The sequence below is a fragment of the Heterodontus francisci genome, chromosome 42 (assembly GCF_036365525.1).
Source record: "Heterodontus francisci isolate sHetFra1 chromosome 42, sHetFra1.hap1, whole genome shotgun sequence".
Taxonomy (NCBI): domain Eukaryota; kingdom Metazoa; phylum Chordata; class Chondrichthyes; order Heterodontiformes; family Heterodontidae; genus Heterodontus; species Heterodontus francisci.
This window is the reverse complement of record NC_090412.1, coordinates 27,346,384-27,371,178: the sequence shown is the minus strand read 5'-3', so window position 1 is coordinate 27,371,178 and position 24,795 is coordinate 27,346,384. Positions and strand designations below refer to the sequence as shown.

Sequence of the window (24,795 nt, the reverse complement as noted above, 5' to 3'; positions counted from 1 at the left end):
CTTCTGTCAGCCTTTGCTGGAGCTCCCTGCCATCAGCTTTGTGATTTTAAAAAAAAAACAAAAACCTGACTACCTGAGTAGCTGTCTTTTTATCTCACTTTTATGTTCGCAAACCCTGCTGAACACATGGGTCCAGGCATCTCTCAACATAGTGAGCGTGACATGTTTATTAAATGCCAGGACAGGCTAACAAGTTTCATGCTTATAGTCTTGGGGCGGGTGTGGGTGGGGAACATCAAAGTTTAAACCATTAATGGCACAATTTGAACAAGAATTTAAAGGGGGACCAGGAACATAGCAGCAGGGGTAGGTCATTCAGCCCATTGAGCCTGTTCCGCAGTTCAATACGATCATGGCTGATCATCCATTTCACTGCCTTTCTCCCACGCTATCCCCACATCCCTTTATGTCATTGGTATTTAGTAATCTGTGAGTCTCTGCATTAAACATACTCGATGACTGAGCTTCCATAGCCCTCTGGGGTAGAGAATTCCAAAGATTCACAGCCCTCTGAGTAAAGAAATTTCTCCTCATCTCAGTCCTAAGTGGCTTCCCCCTTATTTTGAAATTGTATCCCCTGGTTCTAGACTCCCCAACCAGGGGAAACATCTTAGCTGTATATTTTGTAGGTTTTAATGAGATCACCTTTCATTCTTCGAAACGCTAGAGAATACAGGCCCAGTTTCCCCAATCTCTCTTCATAGGACAGTCCCGCCATCCCGGGAACAAGTCAGGTGAACCATCATTGCACTTCCTCTATGGCAATAATATCCTGCCTGAGGTAAGGGGACCAAAACTGCACACACTACTCCTGATGTGGTCTAACCAAGGTTCTATACAACTGAAGCAAGACTTTGCTACTCCTGTACTCAAATTCTCTTGCGATAAAGGCTAACATACCATTAGCCTTCCTGATTGCTTGCTGCACCTGCATGTTAGCTTTCAGTGACTTAGGGCACCTAGGTCCTTTTGTACATCTACACTTCCTAATCGCTTACCATTTAAGAAATACACCATATCTGTTCCTCCTACCAAAGTGGATAACCTCACATTTTTCCACATTCTCTTCCGTCTGCCTTGTTCTTGCCCCCCACTCAGTAAGTCTGTCCAAATCCCCTTGAAGCCATTTTGCATCTTCCTCACAACACATATTCCCACCTAGTTTTGTGTCATCCATAGACTTGGAAATATTACATTTGGTCCCCACATCCAAATCATTGAGATGTTGTGAACAGCTGGGGCTCAAGTACTGATCCTTGCGGTACCCCATTAGTCACAGCCTGCCAACACAAGAATGGCCCGTTTATTCCTACTCTGTTTTCTGACTGTTAACAATCCGTAATCCATGTCAGTGTATTACCTCCTATCTTATGTGCTTTAATTTTGCTAACCAACCCCTGTGGGGGTCTTTATCAAAAGCCTTCTGAAAATTCAAGTATACCACATCCACCGACTCCCCTTTATCATTTCTGTTGGTAACAACCTCGAAAAACTTGACCAGATTCGTCAAATATGATTTCCCATTCATAAATCCATGTTGACTGTGCCCAAACAGATCATTATTATCCAAATGCCCATTTATCACATCCTTTAGTATCGGTTCTAGCATTTTCCCTACTACTGCTGTAAGGTTAACAGGTCTGCAGTTCCCCGTTTTCCCTCCTTTCTTAAATACTGGGGTGACATTTGCTACCTTCCAATCTGCAGGAACTGTTCCAGAATCTATAGAATTTTGGAAGATTACCACCAATGTATCCACTATCTCCATAGCTACCTCTTTCAACGCTCTGGGATGTAGAATATCAGGTCCCGGGGACTTATCAACCTTCAGCCCCATTAATTTCTTCAATACAACCTTCTTACTAATACTAATTTCCTTCAATTCCTCATTCTCCCGAGTCCCTTGGATCTCTAATTCTGGGAGATTCCTTGTATCGTCCTCAGTGAAGACAGACACAAGGTAATCATTTAGCTTCCCTGCCATTTCTCTATTCCCATTATAAATTCTCCTGACTCTGCCTATAATGGACTTACATTTATCTTAGCCAAACATTTCCTTTTTACGGTCCTATGGAAGCTTTTGCAATCTGTTATTATGTTTTTTGCTGGTTTACATTCATATTCTATTCTCCCTTTCTTTATCAGTTTCTTGGTTCTCCTTTGCTATATTCTAAAATCCTCCCAATCCTCAGGTTTGCTACTATTTCTGGCAACTTCATAGGCCTTTCCTTTTAATCTTATACAATCCTTAACTTCCTTTGTTAGCCACGGTTGACTGACCTTTTTGCGTTTTTGTGCTTTGAAGGAATGGATAGTTGCTGTAAGCTATGTAATAATTCTTTAAAGACTATCCATTGCCTGTCATACCTTTTAATGTATTATCCCAACCCAGCTCATCCAATTTGCCCCTCATACGTTCATAATTTCCTTTGTTCAAATTTAGCACGCTGACTTCCGATTGAGGGAGCTCGGGCTTTTCTCATTGGAGCAAAGAAGGATGAGAGGTGACTTGATAGAGGGGTACAAGATGATGAGAGGCATAGATAGAGTGGATAGCCAGAGACTTTTTCCCCAGGGTGGAAAGGGCTATCACCAGGGGGCATAATTTTAACGTGATTGGAGGAAGGTTTCGGGGAGATGTCAGAGGTAGGTTCTTTACACAGAGAGTGGTGGGTGCATGGAATGCGCTGCCAGCGGTGGTGGTAGAAGCAGATATATTAGGGACATTTAAGCGACTCTTGGATAGGTGCATGGATGATAGTAGAATGAAGGGTAGGTAGTTAGTTTGATCTTAGAGTAGGTTAAAGGTTCGGCACAACATCGTGGGCCGAAGGGCCTGTACTGTTCTATGTTCTATGAACTATCTCACTTTCAAACATAATGTAAAATTCCATCATATTATGGTCACTTATCCCTAAAAGTTTTTTTACAAGAAGATTATTTATTAGCCCTTTCTCATTACGTAATACTAGATCTAAAATAGCCTGTTCTGTAGTCGGTTCTTCAACATACTGCTCTAGAAAACCATTCCACCACACTCCACAAACTCGCCCTCCACATTATTATTGCTTATTAGTTTTACCCAGTCGATATGCAGATTGAGATCACCCATGATTAATGTAATACTGCATGCTTCTCTAAACTCCTGAAAGTGACGACGCAGGTGGATAAGGTAGTCAAGAAGGCATACGGCATGCTTGCCTTCATCGATCGGGGCATAGAGTATAAAAATTGGCAAGTCTTGTTGCAGCTGTACAGAACCTTAGTTATGCCACACTTAGAATATTGCTTGCAATTCTGGTCGCCACACTACCAGAAGGATGTGGAGGCTTTGGAGAGGGTACAGAGGAGGTTTACCAGGATGTTGCCAGGTCTGGAGGGCAATAGCTATGAGGAGTGGTTGGAAAAATTCGGATTGTTTTCACTGGAACGACGGAGGTGGAGGGGTGACATGATAGAGGTTTACAAAGTTATGAGCGGCATGGACAGAGTGGATAGTCAGAAGCTTTTTCCCAGGGTGGAAGAGTCAGTTACTAGGGGACATAGGTTTAAGGTGCGAGGGGCAAAGTTTAGAGGGGATGTGCAAGGCAAGTTTTTTTACACAGAGGGTGGTGAGTGCCTGGAACTTGTTGCCAGGGGAGGTGGTGGAAGCAGATACGATAGCGACGTTTAAGAGGCATCTTGACAAATATATGAATAGGAAGGGAATAGAGGGATATGGGCCCCGGAAGTGCAGAAGATGTTAGTTTCGGCAGGCATCAAGATCGGCGCAGGCTTGGAGGGCCGAATGGCCTGTTCCTGTGCTGTACTGTTCTTTGTTCTAATACCATGCCCCACACTACACATTTAGATGAGCACTTGAAACGCCATAGCATACAAGGCTACGGGCCAAGTGCTGAAAAATGGTATTAGGATAGGTGTTTGATGGCCGGCACAGACACGATAGGCCGAAGGGCCTGTTTCTGTGCTGTATAACTCTATGACTACCATTACTGTTTCATCACCTGTAAACAACTACCAATGTTTGCTGCCCCTTACTGTTTCTTAGCTCCACCCAAACATTCCGCATTTTGTTCTTCCGATCTAAGATCCTCCCTTACTAATGTACTGATCCCATACCTTATTATCAGCGCAACACCACCTCCTTTTCGCCTCTCCTTCCTAAATGTTGCATATCCTTGAATGTTCAGTTCCCAGTCTTGGTCACCCTGTTGCTATGTTTCCATAATGGCAATTAGATCATACCCATTTACCTCTATTTGTGCCTTCGAATCATCTACCTTGTTGTGAATGCTGCATGCATTCAGGTAGAGTGGTTCCGATGAAGGGTCACTGACTCGAAACGTTAACTCTGCTTCTCTTTCCACAGATGCTGCCAGACCAGCTGAGTGGTTCCAGCATTTCTTGTTTTTATGCCCTTAAACCTTGTCTTTTTGACATTCTGCATTCTAAACCTAGTTAATACTCGTCTTTGTTTCACCTGCCTTCTAATTTCTACTTGCTGTTACCAGCTTTACTTTTTTCTTATTCAGGGATGTGGCCATCGCTGGCTAGGCCAGCATTTATTACCCATCCCGAATTGCCCTCGAGAAGGTGGTGGTGAGCTGCCTTCTTGAACCGCTGCAGTCCATTTGGGGTAAGTACACCCACAGTGCTGTTAGGAAGGGAGTTCCAGGATTTTAACCCAGCGACAGTGAAGGAATGGCGATATAGTTCCAAGTCAGGATGGTGTGTGACTTGGAGGGGAACTTGCAGGTGGTTGTGTTCCTATGCATTTGCTGCCCTTCTCCTTCTAGTTGGTAGAGGTTGCGGGTTTGGAAGGTGCTGTCTAAGGAGCCTTGGTGCATTGCTGCAGTGCATCTTGTATTTGGTACACACTGCTGCCACTGTGCGTCGGTGGTGGAGGGAGTGAATGTTTGTCGATGGGGTGCCAATCGAGCGGGCTGCTTTGTCCTGGATGGTGTCGAACTTCTTGAGTGTTGTTGGAGCTGCACCCATCCAAGCAAGTGGAGAGTATTCCATCACACTCCTAACTTGTGCCTTGTAGATGGTGGACAGGCTTTGGGGAGTCAGGAGGTGAGTTACTCGCCTCAGCATTCCCAGCCTCTGACCTGCTCTTGTAGCCACGGTATTTATATGGCTTTCCAGTTCAGATTCCGGTCAATGGTGGCCCCTAGGATGTTGATAGTGGGGGATTCAGCGATGGTAATGCCGTTGAATGTCAAGGGGAGATGGTTGGATTCTCTCTTGTTGGAGATGGTCATTGCCTGGCACTAGTGTGGCGCGAATGTTACTTGCCACTTATGAGCCCAAGCCTGGATATTGTCCAGGTCTTGCTGCATTTCTACACGGACTGCTTCAGTATCAGAGGAGTGACGAATGGTGCTGAACATTGTGCAATCATCAGCAAACATTCCCACTTCTGACCTTATGATTGAAGGTAGGTCATTGATGAAGCAGCTGAAGATGGTTGGGCCTAGACTTCCTTCCAATTTGAGCTACTGCTCAGGTTCCTAACCTTCTGACAAGCTGGTTTAAATCCTCCCCAACAGCACTAGCTGCGAGGATATTAGTCCCAGTCCCGTTGAGGTGTAGCCCACCCATCTTGTACAGGTCCCACTTGCTCCAGAACTGGCACCAATGCCTCAGAAATCTGATCCCCTCCCTCCTGCACCAATTCTCCAGCCATGTGTTCAATCCTCCTATTCCTGTGCTCACTAATTGTGGCACTGGGAGTAATCATGAGAGGTCTGGTCATGCACATACACGAATCTTTGAAGATAGGACAAGGAAACAAGTCTGTTCTTTAAAAAAGAAATCTTGGTTCCTTGGTTTTATAAACAGAAGCATGGAGTTCAAAATCAAGGAAGTTGTGCTGAACCTTTATAAATCACTGGTTAGGTCCCAGCTGGAGTATTGTGTCCAATTCTTGGCACCACATTTCAGGAAGGATCTCAAGGCCTTGGACAGGGCACAGAAGAGATTTACTTGACTTATACCAGGGGTAAGGAACTTCAGCATGTGGAGACTGGAGAAACTGGGATTGTTTTCCTTAGAGCAGAGAAAGTTACTGGTGAATTAATATAGTGGTTCAAAATTATGAAGTGCTTTGATAGAGTAAATGTGGAGAAACTATTTCCACTGGCAGGAGGGTCAAAAGCAGAGGACACTCATTTAAGATATTTGGCAAAAGAATCAGAAGGGAGAAGAGGATTTTTTTTTTGCATGGGTTGATTATCTGGACTGCATGGCCTGAAAGAGTGTGGTGGAAAAATATTCCGTAGGAAGTTACAGAAGTGAATTGGATAAATACGTGAAAATGAGAAATTTTCTGGGATACGGGGAAAGAACAGGGGAGTGGGTAATTAGATAACTTTCAAAGAGCTGACTTGAGCAAGATGGGTCAAATGACCTCTTTATGTTCTCTATCACGCCATGATTTTCAATCCCACCATAATAGTTTGAGCATTGAATTTAGTTTAAAAAATATTGGAAATAATCTGGTAACAGTAAAAGTGAATATGAAGCTGTTGGATTGTGCTAAAAACATAACTGATTCACTGATGTTCATTAGGGAAGGAAACCCATCATCGTGACTCGGGCCGACATTTATGCAACTTCAATCCGACACCAACGTTGTTGACTTCCATCTGAAATGGCCTAGCAAGCCATTCCAGGGTACCTAGGGATAAACATCAAATGCCAGCCTTGCCAGCAACACACACATCCGAGACCAAAATTTTAAGGAATCGGAACCCATATTGCAAACATAGCCATGATAATGGCCCAGATGTTGAAACTGAACTTCTAAGCCACTTTAAACACTTCAGGCAGAGACTCTTCTATCTACGATGTTGTGCCTGGTGCTTGGTAGCATTGTACAGCTGTTGCTCAGTAATTAATGAAAGGCATTGCTGCTTGGAGGTACACACTGACCAGCTGGACTGTAGCCATGGGTTAACTAAATTCCACTGGAAATGGTACAGCCCATATATCAAATTTTACACTATTGGCCATTCATTTTAATTAAAGTTGGAGGTCTCCAAAACCAGGCATTCAGGACCATGATAAACATAACCTGTAAGCATGCTAAGGATTAGTTATGCAGTTGTTTCCTTTCCCAATTTTTACAGTCAGGCAGTAAACCTAAAAAGCTTTTTGAAATCAGTTACACTGCTTTCATTGTCTATTTAAGCAGAAATTGGGTTTTGCAACTCATTCTGGATGGGAAGGGAAAAAACTATTTTGAGATTAAGTTCCAAGTACCTTGAGGAGCAACTCCTCCGTGTTGGCCTCCACCCTCTACAAACTACAGCATATCCTGAATGTTTAATCTGTGTCCTCACCGACATTATGTATGACACTGCCATCGTTCATATTCATCCAAAACTCCACTATTTCCCCATGCACAGTGGAATTCATTTAAGATCCCGACCCTCACTTTCAATTCCATCCATAGCTTTGCCCCAGTCATCCTCAAAGGTCTGTGGCCACGTGTTGTCGCTGTATCTTTCAATCCTCCAGTATCAGTTTACTCCTTATTCCACACTCTCTTTGCAGCATTGGCTGTGCTCTTTCACCCACGTTTCCCTTGCCCTCTGGAACTCCCTTGTTGAATCCTTCTGTCTTCCCACCTCCTTACCATTTTCAGAATCCTAAAAATTGTTTTTTCTCCCCCCCACTGTATTTTCATCATTCCCTTCCCGATTTTTTTAGCCTGTCCCTACTTACTCTGTGCTTCTGACGTACAAAAAGTGGCACTATGTGAAAAGTTTTCTAGATCATGGGTTAAGATTTGGACTTTGACACCAATGATTTAAGAAGACTGCATTGAGACCTGAGTCTTTTGTCTTTTAACATTTATCTTAAAATTGATCCTGCTTTAAGACATTGTTACTAAACCATTAGTTTGACTAATCCAAAGAGTCCCACAAATAAAATTCTTCATTTGGGGATTTAATGTAAGCTTTTTCAAATCGATGTGGGGCTTGAAATAAATCTCATGCAACCTACTGTACTTTGCTTTTAATACTTGCTCATTAACTTTTGGGTTGCAAGCAGTCCAGTAGTGGCATGGAATGCTTGTTTTAAACCACAGAGCACACAAATGAAGGCAACACACTGAAGTAGATGTTTTAGAATAGTTTCTTGTGCTCAGAATTGCAAAGTAACCCGTAGTATCTCCCTTCAAGAGCTGCTACCAATGACAACCCAAATGTCAGGTGGATGAGGTGATGTTTCTGCCTCCAGGAGCACCAGGACCATCTGATGAGGCAGTTTGGAGAACCGGGGACACCTTATGTGCTGACCACGAACAGGTTGAGCATTGAGGCTCCTTAAAGAGGGCAGCCTGGGGCTTGCACTCACCTTCCTTATCCATCAAAGATTAACAATTGCCAGGCCCTTTTTCTCTTGTTCACTGGATTCTGCCCTGAAATATAAAGGAGGTAGAACCCATAATACTGGGGCCTCTCTACTATTGCAGTTGTTTTCACCATTGAGGAAACTGCTTAAAAGGCCAATATGATTCAGTACCTCTTCAGAAAAAATGTTCAGAAATTTAGCTGATAAAATGCTTCTTGCATGAATTGTGCACAGTTGGTGTTTACAAGTGCCTTTAACGCGATGCGACATTCACAAAAGGTACTTGACAAATCACCTACTCTTGTGTTCCTCACCCAAGCATCCACCAACTTGAGAGAAGATTAGTCTAGATTTTCAACTCCTGATCATTATCCAGAAGTGGGTGAGAACAGGTTCAGACTTGGCTGTGACCCCTCCCCTACTCTACCCATAGTCAGTTAGCTTGTCAAGACTTGTCTAGGCTCACTCACAAGCTATGGAAACATGGGTAAGATATCTTAGGGGGCCATCACCCTTAGAATTATACCTGAGCAAAGTATTGACACCTTCAGGAGAGAAGCGGGAGAAAGTAGGCGGAAGAAGATGCAAAAATATTGGAATTGAAACCAGCCTCAAAATTGTTGTGGTTTCATTGATTGATGTGCACTTGTTTTCAGAATATTGTTGGGGAGCATCAAAAACTGTAGTTTCAACATCCCAACAAACCCTATGAAAGACACATGGAGTTAATTTCAGACTGATGACTAGTTCTGACAAAAGGCCATCGACTTGCAACCTTAACTCTGTTTCTCTCTTCACAGATGCTACCTGACGTGTTGAGTCTTTCCAGCAATTTCTGTTTGTATTCCAGATTTCCAGCATCCCCTATATTTTGCTTTTTCCAAATAGTCCCTCTCTGCAATGCTGTCTGTTAGGTTTTGCTCAGTGGAAATAAAATTTGCACATGACATTTAAGTTTTAGAAAGCACAACAGAAATCCTAAAGAAAGTACAGGGGAAAGCCTAATGACTGAAACAGTTAGTTTAGAGTATATCTGATAAAATGGCCATGTTACCCAGTCTGTCAGAATGTGCTGTGTCTGTGCTATGGAGTCTGGTACAAGCACGACCACATGTCAGCGTATAGGATCTCACTGATTGGAATTCTTTTCTTTTGGGCCTCCTTATCTCGAGAGACAATGGATACGCGCCTGGAGGTGGTCAGTGGTTTGTGAAGCAGCGCCTGGAGTGGCTATAAAGGCCAATTCTGGAGTGACAGGCTCTTCCACAGGTGCTGCAGAGAAATTTGTTTGTTGGGGCTGTTGCACAGTTGGCTCTCCCCTTGCGCCTCTGTCTTTTTTCCTGCCAACTACTAAGTCTCTTCGACTCGCCACAATTTAGCCCTGTCTTTATGGCTGCCCGCCAGCTCTGGCGAATGCTGGCAACTGACTCCCACGACTTGTGATCAATGTCACACGATTTCATGTCGCGTTTGCAGACGTCTTTATAACGGAGACATGGACGGCCGGTGGGTCTGATACCAGTGGCGAGCTCGCTGTACAATGTGTCTTTGGGGATCCTGCCATCTTCCATGCGGCTCACATGGCCAAGCCATCTCAAGCGCCGCTGACTCAGTAGTGTGTATAAGCTGGGGGTGTTGGCCGCTTCAAGGACTTCTGTGTTGGAGATATAGTCCTGCCACCTGATGCCAAGTATTCTCCGAAGGCAGCGAAGATGGAATGAATTGAGACGTCGCTCTTGGCTGGCATACGTTGTCCAGGCCTCGCTGCCGTAGAGCAAGGTACTGAGGACACAGGCCTGATACACTCGGACTTTTGTGTTCCGTGTCAGTGCGCCATTTTCCCACACTCTCTTGGCCAGTCTGGACATAGCAGTGGAAGCCTTACCCATGCGCTTGTTGATTTCTGCATCTAGAGACAGGTTACTGGTGATAGTTGAGCCTAGGTAGGTGAACTCTTGAACCACTTCCAGAGCGTGGTCGCCAATATTGATGGATGGAGCATTTCTGACATCCTGCCCCATGATGTTCGTTTTCTTGAGGCTGATGGTTAGGCCAAATTCATTGCAGGCAGACGCAAACCTGTCGATGAGACTCTGCAGGCATTCTTCAGTGTGAGATGTTAAAGCAGCATCGTCAGCAAAGAGGAGTTCTCTGATGAGGACTTTCCGTACTTTGGACTTCGCTCTTAGACGGGCAAGGTTGAACAACCTGCCCCCTGATCTTGTGTGGAGGAAAATTCCTTCTTCAGAGGATTTGAACGCATGTGAAAGCAGCAGGGAGAAGAAAATCCCAAAAAGTGTGGGTGCGAGAACACAGCCCTGTTTCACACCACTCAGGATAGGAAAGGGCTCTGATGAGGAGCCACCATGTTGAATTGTGCCTTTCATATTGTCATGGAATGAGGTGATGATACTTAGTAGCTTTGGTGGACATCCGATCTTTTCTAGTAGTCTGAAGAGACCACGTCTGCTGACGAGGTCAAAGGCTTTGGTGAGATCAATGAAAGCAATGTAGAGGGGCATCTGTTGTTCACGGCATTTCTCCTGTATCTGACGAAGAGAGAACAGCATGTCAATAGTCGATCTCTCTGCACGAAAGCCACACTATGCCTCAGGGTAGACGCGCTCGGCCAGCTTCTGGAGCCTGTTCAGAGCGACTCGAGCAAAGACTTTCCCCACTATGCTGAGCAGGGAGATTCCACGGTAGTTGTTGCAGTCACCGCGGTCACCTTTGTTTTTATAGAGGGTGATGATGTTGGCATCGCGCATGTCCTGGGGTACTGCTCCCTCGTCCCAGCACAGGCATAGCAGTTCATGTAGTGCTGAGAGTATAGCAGGCTTGGCACTCTTGATTATTTCAGGGGTAATGCTGTCCTTCCCAGGGGCTTTTCCGCTGGCTGGGGAATTAATGGCATCACTGAGTTCCGATTTGGTTGGCTGTATGTCCAGCTCATCCATGACTGGTAGAGGCTGGGCTGCATTGAGGGCAGTCTCAGTGACAGCATTCTCCCTGGAGTACAGTTCTAGGTAGTGCTCAACCCAGCGGTCCATCTGTTTGCGTTGGTCAGTGATTATGTCCCCCGATTTAGATTTGAGGGGGGTGATCTTCTTGATGGTTGGCCCAAGAGCTCTCTTCATGCCATCATACATTCCTCTGATGTTTCCGGTGTCTGAGGCCAGCTGAATATGGCTGCATAGGTGTTGCCAGTAGTCGTTTGCGCAACGCCTAGCTGTTCTTTGTGCAGTACTTCTGGCTGCTTTAAGTGCTGCGGATGTTAAATCGCTGGGGGCTTTCTTGTAGTTCAAAAGTGCAATGCGCTTAGCGGCTATGACAGGTTCCAGCTCTTCATTATGAGATTGAAACCAGTCTGCATTTCTCTTCGCACTTTTGCCGTAGGTGGTCAAAGCTGACTCATAGATGGCGTCTCTGATGTGGGCCCACTTGGTCTCAGCATCCCCTGTGGGAGTGTTTTGAAGGGCTGTTACAAGTGAATTTAGAAATTTTTGTAACAGCTGTGGGTGAGAAATTCTGCTCGTGTTGATGTCAGCGTATAGGATCTCACTGATTGGAATATTTTCTGCAATACTGCCTGTAGCATTTGGACCTCAAAAATGAAGATTGCTTTTTAAAGTAATAAACATCTGATATGAAAAGTTTATCTTCTGTGAAATAAAAGCACCGATATAGGAACATAGCAGCAGGGATAGGCCATTCAGCCCATTGAGCCTGCTCCACCGTTCAATACGATCATGGCTGATCATCCACTTCAATGCCCTTTTCCCACACTATCCCCATATCCCTTTATGCAACTGGTATTTAGAAATCTGTTAACCTCTGCTTTAAAAATACTCAATGACTGAGCTTCCACAGCTGTCTGGGGTAGATAATTCCAAAGATTCACAACCCTCTGAGTAAAGAAATGTCTCCTCATCTCAGTCCTAAGTGGCTTCCCCCTTATTTTGAAATTGTGTCCCCTGGTTCTCGACTCCCCAGCCAGGGGAAACATCTTAGCTGTATCTACCCTGTCTATCCCTTTAAATATTTTGTAGGTTTTAATGAGATCACCTCTCATTCTTCGAAACGCTAGAGAATACAGGCCCAGTTTCCCCAATCTCTCTTCATAGGACAGTCCCGCCATCCCGGGAACAAGTCTGGTGAATCTTCAATGCACTCCCTCTATGGCAATAATATCCTTCCTAAGGTAAGGGGACTAAAACTGCACACAGTATTCCAAGTGTGGTCTAACCAAGGTTCTGTACCATTGAAGCAAGACTTTACTACTCCTGTACTCAAATTCTTTTGCGATAAAGGCCAACAAACAATTAGCATTCCTAATTGCTTGCTGCACCTGCATGTTAGCTTTCAGTGACTTATTGGCGAGGACACCCTGGCCCCTTTGTACATCTACATTTTCTAATCTCTTACCATTTAAGAAATACTCTGCACATCTGTTCCTCCTACCAAAATGGATAACCTCACATTTTTCCACATTATATTCCAACTGCCATGTTCTTACCCACTCACTGTCTTTCCAAATCCCCTTGAAGCCGCTTTGCATCTTCCTCACAACACATTCCCACCTAGTTTTTGTGTCATCCGCGAGCTTGGGAATATTACATTTGGTCCCCGCATCCAAATCATTGAGATATATTGTGAACAGTTGAGGCCCAAGTGCTGATCCTTGCAGTACCCTAATAGTCACAGCCTGCCAACATGATAATGACTGTTTATTCCTACTCTCTGTTTTCTGCCTGTTAACCAATCTTTAATCCATGCAAATATATTACCTTCTATCTCATGTGCTTTAACTTTGCTAACAACCTCCTGTGGGGGAACCTAAACAAAAGCCTTCTGAAAATCCAAGTATACTACGTCCACTGACCCCTTCATCAATTCTGTTAGTAACAACCTCAAAACAGGTTTGTCATACATGATTTCTCATTCATGAATCCATGTTGACTGTGCCCAAACAGATCATTATTATCCAAGTGTCCATTTATCACATCATTTAGAATATATTCTAGCATTTTCAAAACGACTGATGTAAGGCTAACAAGTCTGTAATTCCCTGTTTTCTCTCTCCCTCCCTTCTTAAATAGTGGGGTGTCATTTGCTACCTTCCAATCAGGAACCATTCCAGAATCTATAGAATTTTGGAAGATGATCACCAATGCATCCACTATCTCCATAGCTACCTCTTTCAACACTCTGGGACGTAGAATATCGGGTCCCGGGGACTTGTAAACCTTCAGCTCCATTAATTTCTCCAATACAGCTTTCTTACTAATACTAATTTCTTTCAATTCCTCATTCTCCCTCGTCCCTTGGATCTCAAATTCTGGGAGATTTCTTGTATCTTCCTCAGTGAAGACAGGTGCAAAGTAATCATTTAGCTTCTCTGCCATTTCTCTGTTCCCCATTATAAATTCTCCTGACTCTACCTGTAATGGACCCACATTTGTCTAGCCAAGCATGTCCTTTTTACATACCTATAGAAGCTTTTACAGTCCGTTTTTGTGTTTTTTGCTAGTTTACATTCCTATTCCCCCTTTCTTTATCAGTTTCTTGGTCCTCCTTTGCTGTATTCTAAAATCCTTCCAATCCTCAGGTTTGCTACTATTTCTGGCAACTTTAGAATCCTTTTCTTGTAATCTCATGTTAAGTAATTGTCAAATAAATACCGAAAATAGTGAAAACGCATAGTAAGACAGTCAGTAAGGCCTCTCCTCTGGAAGATTCAGCTGTCTGTTACTTTACAGATGCTGACTGACTTCCTGTATATTTTCTAGCATTTTCCATTTTTATTTCTGATGTCCAGTTTTTGCAGTTATTTGATAAATTGTCAATTTTAGTAACCGACTAAATCCATTTTAATTAAAGCTTATTGTGCAATGTTGCATTAAATGGTAACAACAGCTCCTTAACATGGGGTAATTCCCTGCTGACCCCACTAAATCAGCTCGCTGTTCAACTACTGTGAAAACTTAAAACTACTTCCTTTGTATCAAAAGCATTAGTTGTGTAAAGCTGCCCTGTTTAGTCACACCAGTACTTTCATCTCTACACAGTTGCTGCAATATTACTTGTAACAGACCCTTATTTATAATTAATTCTTTTGCATGTCGTAATCAGAATTTTATTTTAAGAGATCTGTATTCGTCGATTATATTTGTGTTGAGGACCAGTTGGACTTTGGGAGGACTAACATGGGAATCTAGTATACTTTAAATGGGACGATTGTGAAAAGTATAGACGAACAGAGAGACCTTGGTGTCCATATGCACAAAGCCTTGCAGGTGGCATGGCAAGTTGCGAAGGTGGTTAAAATAAAAGCAAACTACTGCAGATGCTGGAAATCTGAAATAAAAACGAAGTGCTGGAAATACTCAGCAGGTCTAGCAGCATCTGTGGAGAAAGAAACTGGGTTAACATTTCAGGTCGGTGACCTTTCATCAGAACCTTTAAGGAAGGAAATCTGCTGTCCTTACCGGGTCTGGCCTACCTGTGACTCTAGACCCACAGCAATGTGGTTGACACTTAACTGTCCTCTGAAATGGCCTAGCAAGCCACTCAAGAGCAATTAGAGGTGGGCAACAAATGTTGGCCTTGCCAATGATGCCCACATCCCATGAAAGAATTTTTAAAAATCACTGGTTAGGTCTCAGCTGGAGAATTGTGGACAATTCTGGGCACCACACTTCACTAAAGATGTAAAGGCCTTAGAAAGGGTATAGAGGAGGTTTACCAGGATGTGACCAAGGTGAGGGACTTCAATTATGAGGAGAGGTTGGAAAAGTTAATAGAGGTTTTGATAAAGTAGATAGAGAAGAATGATTCCCTCTGGTGAGTGGGTCAGTAACCAAAGGTCATAGATTCAAAATCATTGACTAAAGATCTCGAGGGGAGATGAGGAGAATTGTCGTCACTGAGTTGTCGTGATCTGGAGCACTCGCCCTAAAAAGGTGTCGGAAGCTGGTTCCATAAATAATTTAAAAAGGGAGTTGGACAGGTGCTTGAGGATGAGGAACTTACAGGGTTATAGACAAGCAGGGATGAGGAACTACAGGAGTAACTGCTCCTTCAAAGAGCCAGCTGTGGCACGATGGGCTGAATGGCCTCCTGTGCTGTATGTTTCCACGTTTCGAATGAAAGACTGTCAGGCCCACAAACATTCCACCTCATTTTGACAGATTTCACCCTCATACCAAAACTCTTCCACCTGCAGAGAGAGGTAAAAAGCCACAGAACAGTAGCCAATTCAGGAGTAAAAATTCCTCTCTGACCTCGTGAGTAATGAGACCAGCCCTGGGAGGCCGCAAACCCATTAATTATCCAGAATGATTCACTCCCACCTTCCGTGTGCTATGTTAAGCCCTTTTTCCCATAAGTCCTAACAGCTGCTTGGAGGGCTGTCATGAATCATGTTCCCTACTCTAGAATCCTACTCTACAGACCCATCACCTCTGGGGAAAAATAAAACATCCAGCCCTCAGACGTCATTCCCGGCCTCTTCAGTTTATACAGCTGGTCCCTAGTTCTACCTAGTCCCATCAGATCTACTCATATGGTGGCAATGCCATTAATAATAAACACCTGGATCAGATCCCTCGGTGTAAACCCAAAGTGTTGAGTATATGTAGCTCACTGATGTCCTTTTGGGGCATTAAGCTCCCAAGTTGCCTGTCTTTGACCTTTCCCCAGAGTCATTATGCCCTTTCTGGGCTGGGGGACCAAAACTGTGCACCATACTGCAAATGAGGTCCTACCAAAGTTTCATAATTACCCCTAATAGGTGGTTAAATTTAGCTTGAGGAAATACTATGCCTTCTCTGTCAGCTGTGACTCAGTGGTAACACTCTTGCCTCTCAGTCAGAAGGTTGTGGCTTTAAGTCCACTCCAGAGACTTGAGCACAAACTCTAGCCTGACACTCCGCGTACAGTACTGAGGGAATGCTGCGCTGTCGGAGGTGCTGTCTTTCAGATGAGGCGTTCAACCGAGACCCTGTCAGGTAGATGTAAAAGATCCCATGGTGCTGTTTGGTTAAACAGGAGAGTTCTCCTGATGTCCTGGCCAATATTTATCCCTCAACAAACATTGTTAAAACAGATTATCTGGTCATGTATGACATTGCCTTTTGTGTTCGTTAGTTGGCTGCTGTGTTTCACTACAACAGCGACTACACTTCAAAAATTCTTTATTTTCTGTAAAGCACTCTGGGATGTCCTGGCTGGTGAAAGGTGCTTTATAAATCCAAGTCCTTTCCTTTCCAGGTTGGTAAATTATAGCTTAGTGATAGCATTGGGGCATGTGAGGCTATCCCTGGGCACCAGTAGATGGCGTGTATTTGCATTCAACATGCAAGAGATCAGGGTACCGGAAGCTGAATACTACTAGAGGGAGTTGGCTGGCTCAAAAAGTGATGGCAAAGACAGAATTTGATTTCCTGTGCCATTTCAATTGGTGTACATCTGCATTCTAAATTTTTACTGTCAGATGGCCATGTTTTGATGTGCTTAATCATATAACTTTTATCCACTGATCCAGGACAGATCTTTGTATATTTTTCTAACAAAATTGCAAGTGGCTGAAAAAATTAAAACCAAATCCTCTTTGAAAACTGCTGATGCTGCTTGCGTTTCTTAATGGAGATTAGAATCCTTTTCCTGATGCATGGATACGGATCGGAATTGTACTAAGCTATACACGTATGAAGATCCCAGATTAACACACTGTTCTGTTGGGTGAGCTAACTGATCTCACCAGAGATGCAGTTGGCATTGGTGTCCTCTAGGCTCTGGAGGGGAAGGGAAAAAAATCCAGATTGCCTGCTTCTGATTGCTTTCCAGCTGAGAAGTACATTCACTTGGCCATTGATTGAGGACATGATCCAATGTGTTGCTTATGCAGATGGATAGCCTGCCAGCATTGGATTTCTAAGCTCACACATGCAGAATAGCCAATTATGTGAGCTGAATAAATTGTATCTGATGAATTAATAAGGTATTTACAGCAGAAGTCAATGTCCAGCATCGTGCTCCCCTTCTACTTAACTACAGAAAATGCAATATTGATATTCACACCCAGTGAAACCTTTGGTTGATGAATTGATTCATTTCAACACTGCCTATTTTATCTTCTCGGTTATTGAATCCCAATTCTGAATATAACATCATTGTCTGCCTATTCCAGCTTTGAAGTTGGGACAGCAGGACAGGGCTGAAATTGAGCCACAAAATCAGTTATTCTGGATACCTTTGAATTCTTGCTACCTTCTGAAGTTGGGCCTGAGGCAGTTTAACTTGATAGAGTAGAGGGAGCTTTACTTTGTCAATAGGAATACTTGGCACTGAATGGTTGAGAGGGTTCCATTCCCCAGCAGTAACATCTCTCACATTAATGAACATAAAAATCATTCAACATGTTTTCGTTCAGGTAAAAAATGTATCAACAGTGTCATGAAGGCTCCCACCTGCCAAGAATGAGGCATATTAATTTTGTCATGTGAACATTGATTTTAAACTGTTGCTGGAGTGAAGAAAGGATTTTTTAAAAAAATCACCAGACACTTGGCTGGAAGGACATTTGCATACTAACAAGACAGTGCTTGTGGAGACAGAGGGCCTGGTCCACTTAACCCACAATGGATTTTTGACCAGACATTGAAGGTGTAAGGAAGAGCATTCCAGAGACTGCTAAGGTGATACAATTCGCAAAAGCCAGGACTGGTTAAACCAGCTGGTCACATGACTGGCTGGTCCAGGGCTTTTTTTGAACTAGCCACAGAGTTTGAAGGCAGAAAGACTGTTTGCTCCTGGACTGAGAAGACCTATCCTGTCTGCTCCCATCTCTTTCTCACGGAACTCCAAACCCACTGAAGACATGTGAACCTCGAGAGAAAAGTCTCCTACATTGAACAAGATTTAAGAAGAAGACTGGGCCCCAACGAAAAGCAAGACCTAACTACAATCAAGAACTCTACAGCGAGCTCTGAGAACAGTAACCAAAACCATCTTCAACTATTGCCTCAAACTTTTCCACTTTATTTCTTCTCTTTTCTGTCTCTATCTGCATGCTAGCGTGGGCACGTCACATATCCGTAGGCGTTAACCGAATTAGGGTTTAAGTTTAATAAAGTTCAAGCTTTCTTCTTTAAACCTAAGAAAACCTGTTTGGCTGGTTTCTTTGCCTTACAATTGGAAAGCAGTGAACAAGGATTCACTAAGGGGGAGTTCAAAAACACGGCATTTTAAAATAAAACCCTGTTACGGTAAGACGAGGTGAAAGCTGAGAGGGAACCCTAGCCCCCTTTCTCACCTGGTCGTAACAACGGTGATGTAGACAGAATTGACAAACGTTTGAGACAGACTGTTTGGCCTGTCTGTTAAAGTTCTGCATTCCTCCTCATTCTTATTCAGCCTTTCACCTTGCAGATTTTTATACCCTGGAGTTATGTAATAATTGACACCATTGCCTAAATCAGTACAACGTAAAGCTACCCCATAGACCTGTCCCAATTTTCTTTTTAACTAACATTCAAGCTGTATTACTATTTGCCAGTGAAGTGAAAAAGTTCTTCCAATCCTGCTGCAGATTCCTGCTTGTGAAAATTTGATTGTTCATTCTGAATTAGTCAGAAGAGGAGGCTTTGACATGAACAATTCATAATATCTGATGACCAATCTGTTCTGACTCTCTCCAAATTAAAAGTGCTTTGGTGTATGTCCGTTACAGAATAAATTTGTCTGAGCCAAAATTGATTTTTTTTCCGCCCCCCTTGAGGCCAAGGTAAAAGAAAACTAAAGTAAGCTGAAAAGATTCATTTTCATATTGTTTTACTTGAAACTTTCAGTATTGGGCTTTAGACAAATTGTTAATTGTGCATTGTTTGTTGGAACTTTTATTTCCTATACTGTTTATTAACACTGTTGCGAATTAAAGCTGCTGTTCTGAATCTGGAGTTCAATACAGTTCTGTCTGGGGATGATATGTTATGCTACTGTTCGTTCCTTGCTATTTCTATGAAATACTACGCTACTCATCTCTCTCATTCATTTTGCATGCAACTGCTCACTTCTGTACAGCCACAGTTGAGGCAATTGAGGCTGATGAAGGTACGCCAGTGTGTCGGCAACAGAGATGTGCAGAGTTTTTTGGGGTGTGTGGGGGCGGGAGGGGTCAAAACGATCGAGATTTTGGGTGTATCTTAACTTGCACAAGCAGGAATTGAATTGGTTTATCATTCATTTTTGTTGTGAATACAAAAAATTTTTGAGGAATATTGTGTGTTTTTGCTTTGTAAGGTTGAGTTAGGTTTAGTCGTCCCACTGTCTATATTACCTTGGATGAGGTAATATTGTGGAAATGAGTTGGTATCTGAATGGTGTGTTCATTAACAGCTTTGTCAGTTTATATGGAGCATGTTTTGTCAGTTTGATATCTGCATGTCAGTGAAGTCTTTCCAATGTTTGAAGTTACTGCATGTGAGTGCTGAAATATTTTGCATGTTTCTGTTTAACTCTTAGTCAGATGCACCACCATCTTGATGGTAAGTGAGTTGAAGAGTGATTTCCCATTACAGCATCTTTGTTTTGCCTTCTGAACTAACCTGGGTGATGCTATTGGGCTTTCTTTAAGCTGTGCCTCAGAAATTCTTTGTACTGCTGTTTCAATAGTGGATGATTGAAAAGTAAGGGGCATGTTCGCCCAGTGGGCCTTTGAGATGATCTAGTGAGTGGCTGAATTCAGCCACACTAGGGCACAATGTTGAATGTTGCCACATCTGTGGTGTCAGTCAACATAAAAGGAGGGGAAACAATTTCTATTCACCAAAGATGGTTCAATTTGTGCATTTCCTTAACTTTCTTTGATGTACAGTTGAATAAATTGTGATTTCTTCTTGAACGAATTGATGCATCAGAACTTGTCCATTTGAGCAAATTGGGCAAACGGGCAAATCAACTGAACTGTAAAATGCCAATAGATAACCGTCCCAAGTAAGCTGCCTCTCGCCAAATGAAAACTGTAATGGAATGGGCCTTCAGCTTACTTACAGTCTGTGAAAGATAAGGTGGCTCCTTTTCTTTATATAGATTAGTCTTTGGTTCACAGCACATCATCTGCCTGGTTGTGCAAGATTAATGGTGATAGATTTTAAACTGTAAATTTGATTGATGGAAGCCCTCTGATTAAAGGGCTTGGTGTTGACTTATTTGACTGTCTTCAAGTAAGATAACAGGACTATACTCAAGATAGATGCTTTTTACCTCTGATAAGCTAGTTTTACTTTGTAATGGACTTTGAAATTGTTAAATGTGATATATATTTAGATTGTACATGGATGTTAGTAGATTTATCAAATAGTAGCTTCCAAAAATTCTTAAATTTGCTTCCTCAGACAGCAGTCATGGAGTCAGCCACTTTATGTGATTGTACTCTATTTATCTTTTTTACTGTCTCTTTTTGAGTAACGTTATTTGAAATCAAACTCACCAACATAGTCCTCTGTGGGGCGGCACAGTGGCGCAGTGGTTAGCACCGCAGCCTCACAGCTTCAGGGACCCGGGTTCGATTCCTGGTACTGCCTGTGTGGAGTTTGCAAGTTCTCCCTGTGTCTGCGTGGGTTTTCTCCGGGTGCTCCGGTTTCCTCCCACAAGCCAAAAGACTTGCAGGTTGATAGGTAAATTGGCCATTATAAATTGTCACTAGTATAGGTAGGTGGTAGGGAAATATAGGAACAGGTGGGGATGTTTGGTAGGAATATGGGATTAGTGTAGGATTAGTATAAATGGGTGGTTGATGTTCGGCACAGACTTGGTGGGCTGAAGGGCCTGTTTCAGTGCTGTATCTCTAATCTAATCTAATCTAAAATCATTTCCTGAGGGTAATAAGCTTCCATTCCTCCCCTATCCTTCCTGAAGATGATTCTGGATCAGATAAGATAGGTTCCAACCGCCATACATAACATGAAATCATGGCAGAGTTCCCAGTCATTGGCGTGTATTTCGAAATTGGATCACAAAGATTGGCTCAGAATTCTGATTGCACAATGCAAAAACCCAAACAAAATTAATTAAAAATGGCAGAAAAATGAACTCATTTTCACATTTAATTTTTCCCTTTTTATAAAAACCAAAGCCTTTCCAGTGGTTGTCCATGTCTGATTTTACTCACATGGTAATGCAGGAAAGAATCCTTGGCTATTGAACACACTATGGCCACAAGAGATGAATAAAGTAAGAAATTTCAGATACTGAGATGTAAGTTTGTTTCTCCGTTAAACTTCTCATTAGATTAGTCCACTGTTCTGGTACACTTTTGCACTCCAAGGGAACCCCACTTGCACCAGTACGCTATAGGGAAATCTAGACCTTGGATGCACTGTCGCTTTCTCTGATTGATTATCCTTAATTAGTGTAGGATTAGTATAAATGGGTGGTTGATGGTCGGCACAGACTCGGTGGGCCGAAGGGCCTGTTTCAGTGCTGTATCTCTAAACTAAACTAAACTAAGCAATTTGCTCTGATAGGACTTGGGTGCTCTGTAGTTTCTCTGTCAAGTGTTCAGTGCTATAGTTCTCTCCAGCACAGTGGAGGAGTGTCTGGTGACAGACTATTATGTTGGTGAGTGAGTAACAAAAATGTTTCACTCAACGACAAGCAAGACGTTCTTAAAACTGTCCAGCACCTCTGATTTATTATTTAAAGAAATTTACTTTCTGTTGTGCCATTTCCATTATTTACTCATTTATTCTGCATTTCGTTAAGCAATCCGAGGATTCTCACCACAACACAAAATCTGCAGTTTTGAAGAAGCTAAGGGCTTGGACAGGATTAATGAACGAATGCCTCCACGGAAAGATGCTCCCCAGCAAGATGGTATCAATTCAGTGAGCACGGCAAATACTAACGAGAACAATGGAACTGGCAACAGCAACATACAGTGACCGTGTCCCTTCGCAATCCCATATTGCCTGAGATTTCCCTGAATCACAGCTTCTGAAATGGCTTCAGTTTCTTGGCCAAAGCGATCTATTCATATGTTTTTGAACAGCTGAACAAATTTGGTGACTTTAAATGATCAGATATGGTAAAGCCATCCTGCTTTTGAGAGAACGGCCTGTGGTAGACGGAGATTCATGCGCATGCAGCATATATTCAAGACTTCTGGACCCTTGGAAAGGCATTACTTTTTTCACTAAATCACATCTAGAGTAGCATCTCGCGCCCATCGACTTCAACACCTGTTAAGTTTACAAGCCGAATCTTTCTTGAATAGCTTTAGTCAATTTCAATCAGAATTTGAATAGAAACCCTAATTAATGCTGAAGAGCTGACTATTTATTGCTGAACATTGTTTCATAAATAATGTCTGCTAAAAGACAAGTTTTTAAATGGTAGAATGGTCTTAAAAAGTAATTCTGAGGCTGCAAAAAGATGTATTTTAAATTCAGAAAATGCCAAAATAAATCTATTGGATGGCAGGGCCTAGTAACATGCTGACCTCAGCCTTATTCCTTCTATGGGATGTTATTAATCCTGTGTTACAATTGCTGCATCGTAGTTTGTAGGAATGTTTCTTGCTTTAAAAGAAACCAAAGCTATTTAACCCGGAAGACACTGGCCCATTGAAACCCAGCTTCTGTTAAATTGACATTTCTGGCCCCTTTTCAGTTTTAATATGTATTTTGAATTAATAGCCCACGCACAATATTAATTGAAAGGTACATTTCATTGAATTTTGTACATTATGGAAAGACATTTGATTCATATCAAGTCTGTAAAGCTTAGCTGTGTAATTTCTGTATGCATGTTTTTTTCCATTTTGCAGATATTTAATATATAGACCTATAATGTACAGGGCAGCATCTATAGGGTTACATCAATGTAATGGATACCTTTTAGTGCATTGTGAGTATTCGATTGGCTTATATCGCACCGACCCCCAGGGTGGAAAAGCTTCAGACATTTTAACGTTTCTCTTTATGCAGTGCAAGCTATGGCCCAGTTTAAAAACAAGATCGTGGTGACAGTGTCAAATCAAGGTTGCATGTTAATTTTTTTTTTATAAGATTGCTTTGTTCAAATACATCATGTCAAAAAGCTAGTGTTTTATTCAATTAATAATGATACTGATTGTCACAGTACTCGGCTGCATTTTTATGCATTTATGACCTGATTCATTTCTCATTCCCTCCTTTCCCCACCCCCCCCCCCCCACCCCTCCCCAAACACAACTTGAAATGTTGATCACCGAAAAAAAATCATCTCTCTTTGTTTGCCATGAGCACATGTACATAAGTCTGTCTCAGCTGGAAGCTGTATGCCTGCTCCGAAATATTTAATTATTTTATAAGACGGTACACAATAAATGTTGTGTATGGGCCACTGCTTTTATTGGACAGTGTGGATTTATTCTTTTTCCTCTGAAAATGATAAAGTTCCTTACAATCGTTGCTGAAAACAGTAATATTCAGACTCTCCACCATCGCCATTGCAGTAAATGGGACATTCATTCTGCCTCCTTGTGTTGGTTTGATCAGTGTGCATTTAATTGCAATACACTGGCCTTTTCATTTGATTGAAATATACATAAAATTTAGCAGTCATTGTTTTGTACTTGATGTTTCCTGCCCTGAGATGGCAGAGATTGTAAATACTGTGATTTGAGGTCAGCTTTTCTCTCCTGTTCTTACCCTCCTGAAAGTTCTGACTCCACTGAAAATTACTAGCTTTATATTTGGTTTTATGTCTAATTATAATGGGGATTTAATTATTTAGTCTCTTTTGTTTGAATTGACTTGTGACCAACTTGCAACAAAAATTAAAATAGTTCCTGCAGCACTCAATCTTCATTCATAGAAAAATAGGGGCAGGAGTAAGACAGTTGGCCCTTTGAGCCTACTCCGCCATTCAATACTATCATGGCTGATCATCCAAACTCAGTACCCTGTTCCTGTTTTCTCCCCGTATCCCTTGATCCCTTTAGCCCAAAGAACTATATCCAACTCTTTCTTGAATATATTTAATGATTTGGCCTCAACTGCTTTCCGTGATGGAGAATTCCACAGGTTCACTGCTCTCTGGGTGAAGAAATATCTCCTCATCTTCGTCCTAAATGGCTTACCCCTTATCCTTAGACTGTGACCCCTGGTCCAGGAGACGCCCGCCATCGGGAACATCCTTCCTGCATCTAGTCTGTCCAGTCCTGTTAGAATTTTGTAGGTTTCTATGAGATCCCCTCTCATTCTTCTAAACTCTAGTGAATACAAGCCTAATCGACCCAATCTCTCTTCATACGTCAGTCCTGCCATCCCAGGAATCAGTCTGGTGAACCTTTGCTGCACGCCCTCCATAGCAAGAACATCCTTCCTCAGATAAGCAGACCAAAACTGCACACAAATACTCAAGGTGTGGTCTCACCAAGGCCCTGTA

The 24,795-nt window shown here is 42.6% G+C and overlaps 1 protein-coding gene across 2 annotated transcripts in view; it reads left to right on the top strand.

Annotated features, from left to right (window-relative positions):
• LOC137355287 (serine/threonine-protein phosphatase 2B catalytic subunit beta isoform) overlaps nt 1-24,136 on the top strand; it is a 107,017-nt gene extending 82,881 nt beyond the window's left edge. For both annotated transcript variants that reach the window (XM_068020246.1, XM_068020247.1), the window contains exon 13: nt 22,129-24,136. In XM_068020246.1, coding sequence (XP_067876347.1) covers nt 22,129-22,307 — 179 coding nt within the window. In that variant the 3' untranslated portion in view covers nt 22,308-24,136. The remainder of the gene's footprint in view (nt 1-22,128) is intronic.
• The last annotated feature ends 659 nt before the right edge of the window (nt 24,137-24,795 follow it).